Below are 19548 nucleotides of genomic sequence, written 5' to 3'. Positions count from 1 at the left end.
AATAACATGATAATCAAAGATCAAACTTGCATAGATTTCCTTTGAGTACTTACCAGTACCAAAACCTTTACTTTCTGCAGATTTAATGTCAAATATAAATATTGTAAAATCCTATGCAGTTCATTACTAGTCCACAATTACATATCAAAATCACAACATAGGATATAATTTATTGCTGTTAAATACTGTGTTGGAAATGATTTAAAATTGAATTGCAATTTTTCCATAACTGTATCCTGGTTACGAAGCATCAAAGAATAGTATGTCGGGTGGTTGAAAAATCTGATGAAAATCATCAGATTTTTTTCTAGGTCACCGTAATCTTTCAATCCTTTAAAAGTGCTATTTATCTTATCCTTTTAATCATAATTGGCTGCCAGCTAATCCCAATATTATCCTATTAAATCCAGTAATATTTAAATGGTTTAACATTAGAAATAATTTAAAGCAGCAGATTTTTTTTACATTGAAAATGAATTTCTCTGATTAACTGACTATTTTATCATTCTCCACTCCCACTATTTTATCACCATTTATAATTTGGTAATTTAGAAGTTTCAGCTTGAACTTAACTCCATGAGAAGAGTTTAAAATGGTTCCACCCCCAGACTGATAGCAAGAAACTAAAGTATACATTGGTAGCAAGTCTTCCAATTCTCACCGTGGATGACAATGCCACTGTCAAACAATTAGCTGGGGACCTACTTTTCCTTTTGCTTGATTTGGAGGAATTCCCAGAAACAAGATCTGCTCCCTGTTTATTTAGTGGAAAACACAAGGAACATTTTTCAACCCCCTGAAACATGGCACATGAACTCTCCCTTGGATACTAAAGGACTAAACTGATTGGCTTTTAGGGATGGAGATATCAGCACTGACAGTAACAGGAAGTGACTGATTTATGACAGGAAATTATTGACCAGAAATCAGTAAAGTAGGAAAGGAATTAAGCAATAAGCAACAAGGAAATCATCTGCTGTGTGTGATGTTAACATGCTCCGTAATCTTTATTAGTTTGCAGAGCTGCAAACTTAAAACTACTCATTTACAGCAATGTGTTCTTTATCCATTGCTTCATAAATCTGGCATAAGAGAATAATTGGAACAAAAAGCATTGATATATTTAAGAAAAAAACATGATGCACACGTGGAGGAAAAGGGAACATACAGGTATAGAAGGGGTGATGGTTCATATGGTTGAGTCAATGGCCTGTTTCCGTGCAATATCATTCTATGTAATTTTATGCAAAAAAGGTAGTCTGGTACACTGAAGGATTTGGGGTTACAAAAAGTAGATTAATCAAAAAAAGCCTTACAATTACCTTAAATTGGCATTGGAGATTGTTATCTGGAAAGGTTAGATACCCTAATCAATTCTTAGTCTTGCCACAGTTGATGGTTAAATCAGGATCAGCCGGAGATCAGAAGAGGGACAAATAGATTAGACTTGAGAACATATATGACTGGGTTTCCTAATATGGTCTCACTAATTGAGGCACATGTCTTATGAGCTACTTTAATGTTGCTTCAGGAGGGGACAACTAATATAAATAGACAATTAGCCGAGAGACAATAAGTTGCAACATCAATTAACGGGGAAGAAACCAGAATTAATCAGTCTTGAGAGCAGCATTCAGCAAAAATGCTGTGTACTGTGACACAATTAGAAAATAAACTAACAGAGGTTACAGCTTCAGTTGAAGGGGATATCATCGCTCACTGTAAAGAACAACTTAATCCAGTAGAAGGTACAACAGAAGGAATTTTAACTGAGTGACTACAGCCAATGGCAGAGACAAAGGTAGTTGATGAGTCTCGTCAGATAAATTGCAAACATATATCAAATAAATAGAAAGACAACTCCATAAGGCATCTGAAATGGTAAACCGCGATCTTTTAAACAAATATTAATAATCCTTGCATTTTATATAGCACCTTATCACGTCATTGAGAAGGCCATTTCTGGCCATCACTGACAAGGCCATCTCTGACCACCATTTAATCTCCCTCAACTCCCATATCCCTCTCCCCGCTGCCTCCAAACCTATCACCATCTTCTACCACCCAGGGAAGAACATCTCCCCGCAATCCCTCTCTGCTGCCCTGGAGTCCTCTGATCTCCTCCCCCTCTGGCCCACCTCTCGCAACAATCCACTCACTGCACTCACTCTTCTCCATAGCACCCACTCCACCACACTTGACGTCCTTGCCCCCCTCACTCCCGAACTGCCTCCTACTCCCGATCTGCACCCTGGTTCACCAGCCACCTCCGCTCGCTTAAGGGCCAGGTTCGGTCTGCCGAATGCACTTGGCTCAAATCCGGCTAATGGTCCACTGCCACATCTGGCTGTACCTCATCAAGAACTACTGCTCTGCTCTCGCCTCAGCCAAATCATCCTTCTATTCCAGGTTAATCCTGGAGGAGAAAGGCAATCCCAGGTTTCTGTTCTCCACCACTAACCGGCTCCTCCGCCCTCCCCGACACACCTCGCAGATACTTTCCTCCGATTCTCACTGCGAGAAAATGCTGGACTTCCTTGAGTCCAAAATCAAGGGAATCCCCTCAGCTGCCACTGCCCTCCCAACTTCCAACCCCTCCCTACCCCCACCCCACACAATTACCCATCTGACAATTACCCATCCCTCCTTCCACACCTTTGAACCTGTCACCCCCTCCTCTCTCTTCAACACGGTAACCTCCATGAAGTCCACCACTTGCTCCCTCAACCCCATCCCCACCCCTCTCCTTAAATCCCAGCTCCACCTCCTTGCCCCACTACTTGCCGACATCATTAACTTCAAGTCCTGGACAAGGGCCACCTTTCTCCAACGCAGTGTAAGCAAAACTGGGGCCCTCTTGATTGGCTCACGCCAGCGCCTCCTCACCTCAGGTGCTGGCAGCATCAGCCTCCACGGCTGCACACTCAACCTCACTAAGCCAGTCAGGAACCTGGGTATCTTGTTTGAAACTGAACTGTTTCAACTGACCGGCACTGCCTACCACCACCTCTGCAACATTACCAGACTCCGCCACTGCCTCACCCCTCAGGCTGCCGAAACCCTCACTCACGCATTTGTCACCTCAAGGCTTGATTATGGGAATTCCCTCCTCATTGGCCTTCCCAACTCTTCCCTTCACAAGGTGCCGATCATCCAAAACTCTGCAGCTCGTGTACTCTCACGCACCAGGCTCCGTGACCCCATCACTCCCACCCTTGCCCGATTCCACTGGCTCCCCATCCCCCAGAGAATCGAGTTAAAGATCCTCGTCCTCACCTTTAAGGCCATCCATGGCCTTTTCCCCTCCTACCTCTCTGACCTGCTGACTCCCTACCAACCTGCCCGCTCCCTCCGTTCATCGGGCTCCGGGCTGCTCCATGTCTCCCGCCCAACCCGCCCTACCATTGGTGGCCGGGCTTTCAGTCTTCCTGCCCTCACACTCTAAAACTCCATCCCATGGTCCCTTCGCCTCGTTTCCTCCCTTGCCTCCTTCAAGGTCGGTCTCAAGACCCTTCTCTTCGACCGTGCCTTTGGTCTCCCTCTCACTTCTCTTCCTTCCCTCACCCCTACACCACCCCTCCCCCATGCTCGGGTCCTGACATCTGACTGTTCAGCGCTTTGGGACGTCCTCCCGACGTGAAAGGCACTCTATAAATGTAATTTTGTTGTTGTTGTTGAGACGTCTCAAAGCGCTTTATATATAAATATATTGTAAAGTGGATTGACTGTTTATTTTGTGGGTGAAATGTGAACTTGTAGAATAGCAATGAGTTCAGTTAGAACAATACATCTTCTGCATGAACAGATTGAGTGATAGCCTGCAAGCACACAGAAAAGCGCTGATCTCAATGCCAAAAATAAAACATTTCAGAACCTCGTAAACTGGAGTTTTGGTATGACTTAAAAGAAAAGCTCCTAATTAAGTCTACCATCCGAAATGTTATAACAGCCTCTGATGTCCTTTGTTAGATTGAAGATATCGAAAACTATTTACTTGTAGTTGCTTGAAAAGTTAATGGCATAAAAGTCCTGGAAACTCTTTGAAATGTTTGATGAATGAGAATGGCCGATGTTGTCAAAGATAATAGTTTGAATCTGAACCAGTGCTTTTAGTCGGAGATTGACTTGAATTGATTGTCTGAGAACATTAGAAATCATAAAAGACACAAGAAACATGTATAAATAAACATTTTCTTCCTGTATAATTTCTTTATTGGTGGAAGCATGATTTCATATTAAGCTAATGCATTTTATTCAACTCGAAATTAGCAAGGACTTTGAACAGTGTCGAACTGGAACAGGCGGAAATAGATTTAACTGAACTTTTGAACTGTACAAGAATGATTGATCACCTGTAATTCCATGTGATATTTAGAGAATGACCCACAAATCTTCCCAGAGAGCATCTCATGAATTGTTATTGTCAATTGAATGTTTAGCCCAATTGGCTCCAAGGTATAACACCACTTACATATGTCAGAAATCATTGATGGGAAATAACTGTAGAAGGACAGAATGAAAGAGGCTCCAGGCACAGCAGCACAGACTGAAGGGAGTGATCCTTACTCTAGCATGAGCAGAGATGTGATTTGAATAGTTTCTGTTGGTGTTTTTTTTCCAGTCCAAAAATAATTTCAGTACAGTGGGGTCTGAAACATAATATTTGTAACAGAAGATGTAAATAATGATTCTTGCATATAACTATAAGTACAACATGCTGACCCGTGGGAACAGTCTGGAAGTAGATTAGCATCGGAGCAGAGCCCCTCTTAGTCGGTATAATGCGCTTCCAGGTAATGTAGCTGGAGACCAGATTGATTTTGGAGGATAGAGGGATTAAGGGATATGGGAATAGGGTAGGGAAATGGAATTAGGTTAGAAGATCAGACCTGATCTTATTAAATGGCTGGGCAAGCTCGAGGGGCTGAATGGCCTACTCCTGCTCCTAAGTCTTATGGTCTTATGGTCTTATTTTTCCCCAACCGAACCCAGAGGTCCTAAAACCAAATATAGCAACCCAGTTTCTGCCCAGATTGAGATTGATAAACTCAGCACAGAACAGGGTTTGAATGTGCAATCTTCCACTATGCCTGGCTTAATGCCTTTACCCATAAAGCCATCAGGAGAGCTTATCTGTGATGCGGTCTTCACCTGGTTCTCCAAATGTGTACTAGAGAGGTAGACATCAATAAGGTAGAGTGATTACAGAACAGTAATTTCATCAAAGGATTCAAATGTTGCCATGAACTATGAGAATAAAGACACTCTATAACCATCATCCAAATCCTAAAATTATATTATAATTTCAAAACTCAATCATAATTTTTTCCCATAAACTATGTACAATGCAGCTCAAGAGATGATTTTAATCTTCTTTGAGTGCTTTCTTTTGTTTCAGTCTTTTGGCAATTGTATTTGATACTTTGCATAACTGATGGGCAGCAGTGTGCTCGCTGAAACCATAGCAGTTGAGCTGTACCATATTCATTGGAAGGTTAGCAATGTATTAATTAACAGTTCGTATCATAAAAGTATCAAATGTTTAGAAACTGTATTGTACCTTTCAATGGGGTGGAAAGCTTTAAGGAATTTATTTTGTTCAAGAGACAAAAGAAAGGGTGGGAAATAAGGTTGAACTCTGATACAGAGGTGAATCACTCATGTCCATTCCTGCTCAGAATATTTAAGAATAATCCTTACATTTAATAAAACAGCTTTTTCATCAGGGGGATGAGCTTTTAAAGGTCTCAAAGCGCTTTGCAGGACGTATTGTAAAATGTAATCACGGTGTATTTGTTTTAGGTGAATTTGCGCGCAGCAATGTTCTACAAACACACATGAAATGAATGATCAATTTTTGTTCAGATCATTGGCTATTTAGAGATTTTATGAGGGAAGAGAGAAAAACTTGATCATCACCAACTCACTTGTCTCCTATGCTCTTGTTCACATTCTTCAGTTAAACATAACTTTCACTTCCTCCCCAGAATAATGTAGGGAGAGGCAAAGCAATTAAGAGAGTGCAAGTCGACTGGTTGTTGAGCCATCGTTAAGTTCCACAGTAATGTTGGGAGCTCCGCAGAGTACTCAGAATAAACAAACCTCCAAAATGTTTAAATCATTGTTTATAGTGGTAATTGGAAACATAGTCAGACTCTTAATCACCCTGGTTTCTGTTTCCATTGTAAACAAGGTTTTAATATCATTTGGCACTGAATACTGACCAATACTCGTTATAGTAAAACACTTGACTCAGTGAAAAGTAACTCAACAAAGAAGCAGAATTAAAACTCAGGAATAGTAAACAAATTCAGGACCTGATTGTCCTGACTTTTATATTATGACAGAATCCAGCATGGTCAGAGTAACTAATTTATTTTTAATTTATCCAGTAAATACTTCTGTTTAGTAATGAAATTTATTTACATATAATCAACTATGCAGGATTCCCTTTTATAGAGCCATTTTATTTTTTCATTATTTGTGTTGCTAGATTGTGGTACTGAGTTTTTGCAGTGGCACAGTATGTATATATACTGGATGGTACACTGGGCTCCAGGCATTGTACCATGACTTGTATGAATCCTGCCCATCTGTTTACACTGGTGATTTCTCACTCTTACCACTGTTATCAGACAGAGAGGGAGAATTGGAGGTACAGTCACTCAGCACTGCTTTTACCCAGCTTCTAGGATTTAGCTAGAGTGGGATTAGCAACAGATTAATAAGGTGTACACTCAGATAGGGTACACAGCAGGATGTCAATGAAGTAAGAGAGAAAATAAATAGAGAAAATAAATTTTAAAAAAAGGATTTTAACTGCATCCATAAAAACTGGCTCATGTACAATACTTAATATTTTACAGTTTATACCCTTATATTTGCAGATTTAATTTCAGCTTTATTTAATTTACATACAGTGTGAGTTGGAGTTCATCACACATTATTTGGGAGTGCTGCAGGGAGAGATTATCAAGAAACAGAGAATGATTTGCGACCTTGTTTCAGTTACTTCATGATCGTGATCATCTGATTGATTTGCCTAGTTAATAATACAAAATGTTTTGGTCCTATTATAATGCAGTTAGGCTACTCTAATAAAGCTATGTACTATAGACTACTGTACAAGCTGAGGAGATTTAATCAGCAAAGTTCAACTTCTTGTGTAGAAACAAAAATGGTGGCTGAGAAATCTTCAAACTGGCTTTCGGTTCGATCATTGTGTCGATATTTAGTGAGCGGGAATTTATATCCATGGTCAGTTTTTAGTAGTAGATTGGAAATTGTGATCTTAACAGATTTAATGTGATAAATATGATAGTATGAGGATCATTATTCACCTGTTTAAATGATTTGGATTTCCAAACTAAGTGCAAGTTAGTTAAGTTGCCAGATACTGCAGTTGCATTTTGTAAATCCACGTCACTTAGATATACCAAGAACAGGAGAAATTGTAATGATCTTCTTCCTAAGGTAGCAGACCACATACTCATGCAGCCCTGTTTGACAATTGTGTTTATGTGCTTCTTCAAGGAGGTAGATGCACTCAAGCAGGCATCTCCCCATTGTCTTGTATTATAATCTTTATCAATCAGGCTCTAGGGAAATGTGTGGAGACAGAATAAATGGAATACTGATGATTATTACACCATCATTATATTCATTTAAATGTTACTGCTGTCAGAAATACTTACCTATTTACAATAACCTTTGCCCGACCATTCAGTATAAATCCATGTTAATTTAGTTTAAGTGATTGACTTTACGCCCACATGTAACTTAATGCAATATCAAGTGGAAATCCAGCTACTTTCAATTATAGAAAGCTGTCACCTTTATAATTGTGTGCTAATTCTAATTTCAAATATTCATTCATCATTTTATTTGGGGAAAAAATCCTTAGAGGACACATAGTCACTGGAATTGACAGGACTGCTAATTCTGTTTAAGATTAAGACAGTTAACAGAATATTGTGTTTATATAATATATATCTTCTATACTAATAAAGATGTAATATCTGTGTATCGACGAAGAATTCAATAACTGATTGACGTAGAGACATGATTTGTACCTCATCGGAAAGGTCTTGCATGGTGGAGTGTCATGGTCATATTGTTTTTCGGGGATCTATCGTAGATGAGCTATGGTAAAAAAAAGCTCATCACATATGTTTGGCAGTTACATGTATGCTGCAGTTATACCTAGTGGCCCTGCCGACACCCAGTGGCGCTGTGGCATCGTGCGTCAGAGAGCACGCACACAACTCGCACGCACTCAGACAAAGCCAAGCAACGGAACAAGATAGTGGTGGTGAGGTGGAAGTTGCTTCGAGCTGCGTTGATGGCAGCTGTTCGGCTGCTTTTCCTGCCGTTTCTGGGCGGCCGCCGGACTGGACGGCGCCATGTCGGAGGTGGGCCAGGGGCGGGTGATGGTTGGCTCGGTAAGGTCGCAGGATTTACAGGTTCCTCCGTGCCCCAGCAGTGACTAGTTGGGGAGGGTGAAGCCTGGGGCTCGAGTTGGGGCCTCATCTGGGGCTGGGGTTTATCCCCTCCGCCCCTGGAGTTTAGCCCCTCCTCCTCTCCCTCCCCTTAAGTATATAATTTTATATATTAATCGATCTATATTAATAAAGACAAAATGTCTGTCTGTGTGTTTGTCTGTGTGTCATTCCATATTGGATCCTTTGGTTGCAAGTGAAGCTGCAACGGATGGGTGCAGCTGGTATGTGAAACTCCGACATATTATTCCCTGCACTGTGGCCAGTGATACTCTAATATTCTTGTACCATGAACTGGTAGGGAATTGTAAAGTTATTATTAAATTTAGCTTGCTAGTTAATGAATGATATGTTGTCAGGCTGCTTAACTACAAAAACTAATGAAAAAGCAGTGCACTTTACCACAGAGACACCCCTGGCAAGGATTTCATCAGAATGAGAGGAAGACTTTTCTATTCAGTTAATAACCTGACCACTGTACCTTCCACAGGATATTATTTTTAAAATAGATTGAGTTAAAAAGTGTTTGCTTCATTCAATAGAAACTTTAGATTTACAATACAGCGTGCTGTCTGCTGTAATGCATTGCAATCTACTTCCAGTTACATTGGAGTGGATTTCTTGCAAGTTAGCACAATACACTTCATGCCAACCTGCAGGTTACCAGAAAATTTCAATATTTACCAATCCAGTTGGGAATATTGCAATTTTGACCCATTATATCCAGCTGGACCAAATGATCATTATTTTATTGCATGAATCAAGTTAACTGTTTGGCCTAATGATAATGTTTGACATGACGTTCCCTGATGTGAGCAATTGCACTTCTACCAATTCCTTGGTTAGTTTTGACCTTTATCTTAATCTATTGACCCAAGGTTAGTAAATTTTCCTTTAAGGTTGACGTTTTCATTTTCCTTGAAATTTTTGTGCATTTCTACCTCTGTGCATGTCATGTAAATGCTGACTGGCGATTGGCAACTGTTATATCACAATATTGGTTTGGATGAAGCATGGATCTCATTAATTCCTGAAAACCCACCCTTCCATCAAGGTAGCCAGTTTATTTTTTAAATGAGTCCACAGTGGCTTCAACTATCCTTCTTGACAAGCTATTCCAATCCTTAATTACCCAATTGGCTGAAGAAATCCTTCCTTGTGTCTGTCCTGAAATTGTCCTTTGCAACTCTAAAGCTATGACCTCTCTTTCTACTGTCTTGGGGCCTACAAGAGTATTGTTTTGGGTTTATTTTCTGAATCCCACTTAAAATGTTATAAAAGTATGTAAGATTCCCTCTGAGACATGTCCTGTCATGACTGAAGAGCTCTAATTTGTCTAACTGTTTAGGTTTTCCATTTGAAAACCTTAATTGCCTCAAATTAGAATATTTAGGATATTGTAATTAACAACCAATGAAAATGATTCAATAGATAACTAATACTTTTCACTGGTTGTTAATAATATATTTAACAACACCTTTTGTTCCCTCTATACATGGTGCAGAATACACATGATTTATACATGATGCATAATAGACTCCACTGAGAAAATTATTTGTGTGGCATATGCAATATCGGAGCTTTAACTGATAAGACTAGAACATTGTTCTTACTCTGAAAGTGACAGATTAAATGTCACAGCTAACAATATTATGATTCTTATTGCTTTCCTTACAATTCTGTGCCTCTCCTTTCATTTGATGTCCGGTGGATTAATTATAATGGCATTTGAGGTAATTCCACTTCAGTGAGTACTTTTTCATGCTGCATTGTGCAGATTGCTTTTTTACAGGGCAGTTTAAATAACGTTGCTTGTTCCATTTCATTTGGTTAGTCACTGGGTGTAAACATGGTTTGGGCTGATTATTTTTTGCAATAAATATAATTTGAAATGTTGAAAATTGACCAGAAGGCATTCTGTTGAGATTTGTGGAGTCCTGTAGATCAGTGGTTAGAGCACTCGCCTCGCAAGTGAGAGACCTGAGTTTGTTTCCCGGCAGGGCAAAACCTTGGGCAAGTTTCCTTACTCCACACGCCTGATCATAATCCCTCAAGAAAAGAAAATACTAAATTGGTCGCTTCAATCCACGACTGTTTGTGGGACACAGCTTTGCGCAATTGGTTGCCGCATTTCGCCCACAAATGTAGTCAATTCACTTTACAGTCTATTCTGTGAAGCGCTTTGAGATGTCTAGAAGATGTGAAAAAATATTAAATGCAAGAATTATTATTTTATTTTATAAATAGTACCTCATGTACTATGTGAGCAGATTATTTCACAAATACTGTATTGGGGGCACACACTATCGGATATGTTGGATGGAAATAGAATGGCATTAAGACAATTTCTCCAGATGAATGGTAATGGAATGCCTGATCACAGCATTTTCAGTTTAATAAGATTCAATGTTATATTTTATTGCCTTCTTTCTGCATTCACACATCATTCTCAAGCATTACAATTGGGGTGGTTAGCGTGCTGTGTTGGATTAATATTCCTGACTAATATCTGCTGCACATTTTGTTCTGCTTGTTTAAGATGAGAGAAATAAACTAGTTTGTGACCTTCACATATTTCTCACGAGCTTTATTTCATTAATGTTCTTTTTGCTCTCAGAAACAACTGCCAAAATAAGGACAAAAGGCATTTCAAAATGAGTCCTCCTTCAACTGTTTAATGTTAAAGAATAGACAGGAAATACAAAACAAAGAGTTCACAAAATACTTTTTTTCAGCAGAAACAATGTGTACAGCATCATCTGACAGATATTTACACTAGTTGAAACAGACAAAAATTCTGGAATTTTAGCAAGATCCAAACAAAACAAGACAGCTTGTGAATTATTGTAAACTCACCCAGAGTGCACATACATTCTAAAGGAGTTTGCAGCAATGAGTCACGTTAATAGCACCACTTCTTTGGATCGCACTCTGACCTTAGCAATTCAACTGAGTTTATGTCCCATGGGTTTGGAAACCTGGTAACCCGCCTTGCATTTTGGATAAGCTATGCTAGTTAATTGATTACTGAGAGTCCCTCATAGCTCATTAAGCACTCCGGGACACTACCCCACGTGAAGGGTGCTCTATAAATGCAAGTTGTTGTTGTTGTTGTTCATTAAGGAATTTATAAGGATTTTACTTAACATGAAACAATGTCTATTGTAGTCAACAGCTTCAAACATGAATTGACAAGTGAAAAAATGTGCATCAAATCACGTGGGTTGATAAAGGTTTTTGAAATTAATTCGTCTCCAGAGTTTACCCAGTAGCCTAGTGAGTAAAATCACAGTCCGTTCATAGATCGCACAGACCCTGGACTGTAGAGTTAGATGATTTCAGGTGGGGTGACAGAGCGCTACAATTGGTCTCAGTTCTTCTCCGCTAGAGATGGGAAAATGAAAATCAAGCCCTTTCCCATTCCCCATTGTGATACAGAGACCTGCACATGCATTAGAATTGAGGCAAGGATTCTGATGTGGATTACCAGCAGATTACTCCTAGATTATGGTGCTGGAATGCCAAAACAGATTTATTGTATCAACATGAACCCAATAAAGAATAATGCTAAATTACTTTACTGTAAACAAAACATTGCCTGCATTCAGTTTTTCCTTTCCTATTTTTGTCCCATTTTTGCTTCAACTGTATTTTTCACCTGTTTTCTTTCTGTCTCTTTTCTTCCTCTTTACCCTTTTCCCGACACTGTCTGACACTGGCACCCATCACTTACCTTCTGTTAGCTATCACTGTTTCATTTTGGAAGGTAAAGGCAAAGGGATTACATTCCCTCAAAATAATTCTGGCAGTTTTTAATATTGCAGCAAAACCTCCCTAAAAGATCAATAAATTACAGATTATTCTCTGACAACATTTGTATCTGAGAGGAGTGACTGTTAGCCTGAACAAGCATACTCAATTCCTGCTCACTTTCAGACAAGTGATCCCATCAGTAACACTTTGTTTAAACTTAGGTTTTATGGTTTGTTTCATTTCCCCTCCATGCATCGCCTCAGGTCAGATCATTCCGTGATTGAGATGGCAGGCAGGTAACCTTCTTGCCAGCTTCTGCCAATGCTTTTAGTTTTTAGCCTTTAATTTGTCTACAAAAATACACAGTCACTGCACTTTAAGGTATATCCTGTGCTTTAAGATGGTCTTCCGACATGAATTAATTTTTTATCTGGCTGAAAGGCCAGTGTGACTCACCTTTCTGTGGGGAAAATCCCAGACTTTGCTACTGCTTTTTCTTGACAGTGTAGGAACATCTGGCCATGTCACGTGAGGAATTGCCACTGGCCTGTTTTCTATTATCCTTTAATTTTATTGATTTTTTTTAGGAATTGTAGCACGGTTAAGCCTGAACAGCCAAAATGTAGCTGAGGATTTACTTCACTACATTTTAAAAGGAGCGAAGTAGTTTCCAGCCGTTGATTCCTCTGGTACAGCTTGAGTTTTCAATAAAACATTTGATATAAGAGAAAGGAAACCTTGCTCTTGTTCCATTAGTTTCTCAGAATCATTTGCAGTGTGCGTAGTGGCAAGAGACTTCACATGAATAGTGTTTATAGAGACAGCGGGAACGGTTCATTTTTTACTGTGATCCACATCTCAGGGGTGGGATCTACATTTCAGCTTAGGCCATCTGCTCTATTCTCTGATACTTTCAGTGTAACTATTTACAGCACTTGTTCAGCTGGTCATAGATACATGGTATCTTAGTACTTTATTGGAGCTCCACAATTTACTATATTTTCTACTGTCTATTGTTTCAATATGTACAATTTAAAATCTGCTCAGAAAGCTTATTGCAGCTTTTTATTACATTTGATTACATTTGTGGCTGTTCTTCTGAATATAAGATAACATTAGAGTGTCAATACCTTGCTGTAAGTGTGCTTTCAATGCACTTACAGACAATAAAACTGCCCTTAATAGTACAACCATATGTCCTTTGAAAACATCCAGGATTAAGAGCAGTGCTGTGTTTCCAAAACAGTTGGGTGACCTGCAACTTACATTTTAACAACTGGGATTTCGTACCGTTTTAAGAGTGTAGTAGGGTCTATTCTGTAATATTCAGAAAATTGATTTTTTTGTGTTAATTGGAACAATTCATCTGTTTGGCACGTCTGGGCTAACACCTGGCTGCTTTGCCATTTGGTCTTTTTAGGGGTCTTTGTTGATTTAGGATTTCTGTGGTGCAAATTTTGCAGACAGCAGTTGCATTGAAAGACGTGGTAAAGTGTATCTTAGTGGTAATTAAAGGCCATGCAACACTCGTCTTTTGGAACTACAGTACAGTGTTTGGTTTTGCAGTCGACTGTTTCAGCATTGCAGAGAAAACATTTATTTGCATTGCAACCAGCAGCAGAGGATTGAAAAATAAATCTTGTATGTAGACAGACAAAATGTTCCTTGTGTGAAAACGCAAGGCAGATGTAGTATATTTCTAAGTGCCCATTTGAACAGCTCAAGCGACCAACAACCTCCTGATATAGTAAATGGCTCAATTACCCTTTATAATTCTAAAAATATGCACACTAGTCTCTTTCCTCTCGTTATACCTTGATGCAACAATACACAGTTCTTTTTCTTTTTGAAGGTTATGTTACCCTTTGTCTGTCAATTTCACTTTCCTCAGCTGCCATTCCTATCTTTTTAAACCAGAACCAATAGTAATTGCGCAAATAAGCCACTCTGCCAAAGTTTACACAATTACTAATTCTAATTGAAATGATAATGAGATGCAGACATTTAGTGCAGGAGCATCCAACATATATTTGATGGAAAAAATTATCAGGACAGTTTTCCGGCAACCAATATTTGTGACAAATCATTTAATATCACCCAGAGCGGATCCGATAACTGCTCCATTCTCATTCCATGATGGACCAGTTATCGGATCTGCTCTAGGTTGTATTAAATGACTCTGACACAAATGTTGTTTATCAAAAATAATTATGCAGTTTTTGGCAAGTGTCTGCTCATTTACTTACTCACAGTTTTATGCTCACATCTGTTGCTTACGTCAAGGGGACTGTTCAAAACACTTCATCGGATTTACTATTTAGGGCAGTGATTGTACTTTGTAGGTGTTATGTCATTGTCCCATCAAATCCCCCCATGGATTTAATTCCCATGTTAGGCGTTTAAACTCATATAGTCTGGGCTGATACTCCAATTGCTGGGGATGTGCTGAATTTGTCATTCACTTACATAGTCAGTACAGTTTACATCATATCCTGTTAAGAGTTTTGAGACGTCCTCCTGAGGTAAAAGGCGTTATTTTAAATGCAAGAAAAAGCATCTACACTATCATACTTTCCAGAAGAATCTCATTTTGATGGCAAGTCAGTCAAAATACATTATAAAACATATAAATAAATTAATATATACTATAGAGATATTGCTCCACCACAGCAGTTCTATCCAACACAGATTGACAAGTAGTCACCAGAGAAAGAAATGGCAATTCTACAATGGAAAAAAGGATTCAATGTAGATCCAAAACATACAGAACATCGTACATATATATAGCAACAAAATTTTACTTCCATCAACCAACTGAAATGGTAATACTGTAATATATGGCCACATAACGGCACACAGCATAAACTGAAAGAGTGTGCCACTGATGTTTGACCAATATATGACAATAAAGCTACATATACAGAAGAGTTACCCATCGGATCACACAGAATGAGTGATTTTGCATTCTGTATTCTGTGAGAAATCATTTTGCTCTTCACATCAACGTGAAAAGCAAAATGGCCACATGTGCACAGTGCCACTAGGTTTGGCAGCACTACTCCAGAGTTACATCTGTGAACATGATTTAAAAATGGTTGTTCGCTGACAATATGCATATTTTTATATGTTTATATTTTTATATTTTAAATCTAAAATTCAATTCTGTAGACAAATTTATGCAGCTAGGTTTGTAATAGCGTGTTACACACATCTGTGCTATGCGTCCACAAGTCTGCATGCAAATGAAACACAGCTATCCATGAATTTGTACTTATGGAGTCATTGCATTCCTGATCAAACTATTTTAATTGTGTTGAGATGAACTGGGAAACATTGTGATTTGCTTCTGTGTTTTCAGAGGGTAAAGTTGAAGTGACCAAAGAAGAAGCAAAGCTATGTACCATGGGACCAGGAAAAGTATTTGGGGAGCTTGCCATTCTGTACAACTGTACCAGGACTGCTACGGTGAAAAGTAAGTTCTTGAAATGGATTAAAAATGTATTCTTGTAGGTTTTCATTATATTTGTGCAGTTCTGCAACTTATGTTGTAACCTTGGAGTGCTGTATGATGCAGAGTTCAACACTATTAATATGATATTGTATAACCAGAATAAGAAAGCCCAGTAACTGCTAAATAGTAGATGTAATCTCAAAATGGTATTGAATTGAATTCATCGGCTTAGAATTATTCTGCTCCTACATAAAATCATAAAAATTTCAGCACTGAAGAAGGTCATTTGGCCCATCAAGTCTAAATTACTTAGATTCATAGACCCAGTGGAGGATATTTATATTTCAGATGACACCAAGCTGGGGTGGACTGGAGATAGCCAGAGTATTACAAAGAGTATGCAATCCTGGGCTGATCACTATTAAAATTAAATTTGGAATGGATAGATGCGTAGTATTGGATATTGGAATTGAAACTAAGAGGCACATATGCTCCATGGTGAGCTAGGATTTAACAAACAGAGGGATTACGGAGATCTAGGGGTGTTAGTTAACTCATCATGGTATCCTCTGCTAGGAGCGATGAAATAGAATCCATACCAGCATTCAAGAAATAGATATAGATATCTTAAAAAAGAATAATTTGCTGCTGTATGGGATGAAGGCAGATAAATAGGACTGAATGCTCGTTGAGAGATAAGCATAGACGCAATGGGCTGAATGTGTTGTAAATAACTATATTCACCATAATAGTAGTACTCCTTGCATTTGATATGGCACCTTATCATCTCAAAGTGCTTCACAGAAAATACTGTAAAGTGAATTGACTGTAATATTGTGGGCGAAATGTGGTAGCCAATTGGGCACAGCAGTGTCCCACAAACAGTTGTAGACTGAGTGACTAAATAATTATTAATTTTTTTTTCGATGTACAAACTGGGAGAGGTGACAATAAAAAAGTGAACAGAATGATGAGCTACATTGCCAAATCAATTGAGTTGAAATCCTCTGGAGATTTGGTGGACTGATCACACCGCTCAGATCATTGAAACATAAGGTCTTGGAAACTGTGCAAGGGAGAGCAATGAAGCTAATTCCAATTGCTGCTGACACAAACTATGATAAAAAATCATTGAGATATTTTAAACTATTTTTTAGTCTTAAAAATGACAATCAGACAGCTAGTGCAGACTTCAATTTAAAAATTAGCAAACCTAAAGTGAAGCTAGAGGGAAATTTTGCTGCGCAGATTTAAAAAATATGTGGAATAGACTTCTAGGATATAGACTGAAACTATCAAAGACTGTGTGGGGCATAATTGCTCCTGAGCTGTTAGAGCTACGGTGTGATGTTGCCTATGCAGACAAATGTTCTTGTGTTACCTTTGAGGATTAGGAAGTATTATATTTCTTGATCGTTTCCTGAGGAGGTTAAACAGGTGGCAGGGAAACATTATGATTTGCTTCTGTGTTTTCAGAGTAGATTTTAAATGGTCATTGAAAATATTAATTTTCTTCAAGATAACATTTGTCCAGGTTGTGCATTATACACTGCAGCTACTGACACCTAGTCTATAATTTATTTGCGACCGTATGCATGAAGACATTTTTTATGTCTTTAAGAATTTCATATTATTTTAAAGATTTTGTTTCTTGCATTCAACATTATCCAAGTGTGACTGCCTGAGGATATTTTGGTCTAAAAATACACACAAGCATCTGTAGGGGATTTATATTTTTCTTATTATCTAATTTAATTTCTGGGATCTGAGAATTAATCCCATGATTGACAGCTGGAATCTTTTTTACCTGCTTGACTGCTTATTTTTGGATTTGTTGAATAGTGATAATTATTCATGCAAGTCCTACTGAAATAAACTACGGCAGCTTCTTACAAGCCTTTATGAATTGTCTTAAAACATCCTGAGACTTGAATGGTATCTATGAGCCTTTAGTGATTGATAAATGGGCTGAATATAAAACATGAATAATACAAGGACACCTTAGAACACGACACTTTATTGAAAACAATTCTTGAACACCTTTATTTATTGCAAAGCCATATTCCTGGAATCTGCTAAAGAAAAATATAACTCTTTATAATTATTGATTTAACATGTATAATGGCAAGTGATCCGAAAAGAGAGGTAAAATACTATTTTTGATCTCAAAGTTGATGGGTGATTTATTTTGGTTGATGGCTGTAGAATCCAATTCATGAAGCAAATGTGTTTATTTGTGAACTTCCTATTCTATGGTCCTCCACTTGTTGCATTAGTTGTTGGTGCAATTAGATTCAGTATCCACCTTGCAAATGCTTGATCTTCCTATACAAGTTTGATCTTCCTGTCCAAAACATACTTGATAGAATTTATTAAATCAATACAGCAAATTGATTAAACATTGCTTCAATTAATTTAGATTTTCCATGTTTTCATCAATATGCAGTCTTATTTTCACCAATCATTAATCCTGTTATTTGATTTGTATGATGCACTTGAATTGGCAGTGTGAAATTTATCACCACATTTGTCACAATAATGTAGTACATCCAAGATTCACAACCATAGAATTATTTTAGATCGTAATTTACTGATTGATTTTGAGGGCATGATTTTTCGCTGGTTGGTAAATGTAACTTCCCCAGGAATTTTTATGGGAAAATGCCATTATCAGAACATTTAGTAACCAGTGGAAATAAATTTGCTTTAAGCCTCATTCCATGCTGATTTCAGATTCAGACTTTCAGTCTGCTAAAGGAGTTTATCGGCTTTCCTGATACATGCAACTACATCCTGGTTAGTAATAAATATGTTCTTGAACAAGTTTTCCAAATATTTTTGCGACACTTATCAAGAAATAAAGGTGGAATAACTATCCTAATCTTAATAAATGTAAACCAAAATCTAGGCATAAAATCTAGGAGTAAAGATCCAATTAGTATCCTTGATGTGTGTTAATAATGAGACAATAGGTGGTTTACCAGCAGGTGTAAAAAGATAAAATAGGTCTCTGCTCGTCTTTCCAGAAGATATATTGATGTGTGAAATCATTTGGTGAAAGCAGTTTGGAAACTACATGGATTATTCACTACACTAATGCCATTAAAGAGAATTCCTTTGAGATGCTTAAATTAGACCAAGGAAAAACTGAAATTGCAATGGAATTAATCATAATTCTACAGATTGAAAAGAAAGAATTTGGGGTTGAGCATTCTGTAGTTGAAAAAGGAATAAAAAAAAGAAAATCAGCACTGTAAGATGACTGTAGAAAAGGTTACATTTGTATGCAGGTCTGGACAACTGTAGTTAACCTCATTGAGCATTGTTCCCACACTATCTGAAGACCACCATTCAGAAATGTGTGTGCTCATTTCAGATTTAAAAAGAAACAGAAATGTTGCCTCATTTTCAGGCTTCTTCAATAAATAAGTTTAGACTTAAGTTGATTCTCCAGGGGGAGACACTGTGCGCAGGTACTTTAAGACTTTTGCATTAGAAAAGCTTTAGACAGCTGCACAAATATCTTATCTTGGCTCTCTTCCATGTTATGTACCTATTGCAACAACAGCAGAAAATCCTCAGCATTGCTTTTATCAGTAAAGCAGTGGAAAGTAATCCAAACTAGAATCCACATGCTGGTACAATTACAAGGGCAGTCTCAGCCATCAGCCACCCTCAAAGGTACAAGTTTATTGATTAAAGCTGAACCGAATACACTATAAATTCAAACCATTGGTTAGTTTCTGAGTCCATTGGATTTAATAGCCAATGTTCTATATTTCTATCCTGCCATGTATGGATCAAAGGGCAAGCAAAGAAAATGCTACATTGGTATATATCTTGATA

The 19548-nt window shown here is 38.1% G+C and overlaps 1 protein-coding gene across 4 annotated transcripts in view; it reads left to right on the top strand.

Annotated features, from left to right (window-relative positions):
* prkg1b (protein kinase cGMP-dependent 1b) overlaps positions 1–19548 on the top strand; it is a 201246-nt gene that overhangs the window by 55629 nt on the left and 126069 nt on the right. For 3 of the 4 annotated variants that reach the window (XM_007897001.2, XM_007896991.2, XM_007896982.2), the window contains exon 3: positions 15610–15723. In XM_007897001.2, the coding sequence (XP_007895192.1) occupies positions 15610–15723 (114 nt within the window). Of the gene's footprint in view, positions 1–8423; positions 8442–15609; positions 15724–19548 lie in introns of those variants that run through there. The other variant, XM_042336773.1, reaches the window with a different exon arrangement.

The sequence above is a fragment of the Callorhinchus milii genome, unplaced genomic scaffold, assembly GCF_018977255.1.
Source record: "Callorhinchus milii isolate IMCB2004 unplaced genomic scaffold, IMCB_Cmil_1.0 Scaffold7, whole genome shotgun sequence".
Taxonomy (NCBI): Eukaryota; Metazoa; Chordata; class Chondrichthyes; order Chimaeriformes; family Callorhinchidae; genus Callorhinchus; species Callorhinchus milii.
Note: the sequence above shows the minus strand (reverse complement) of the source record. Positions and strands in the feature narration are given on the sequence as shown.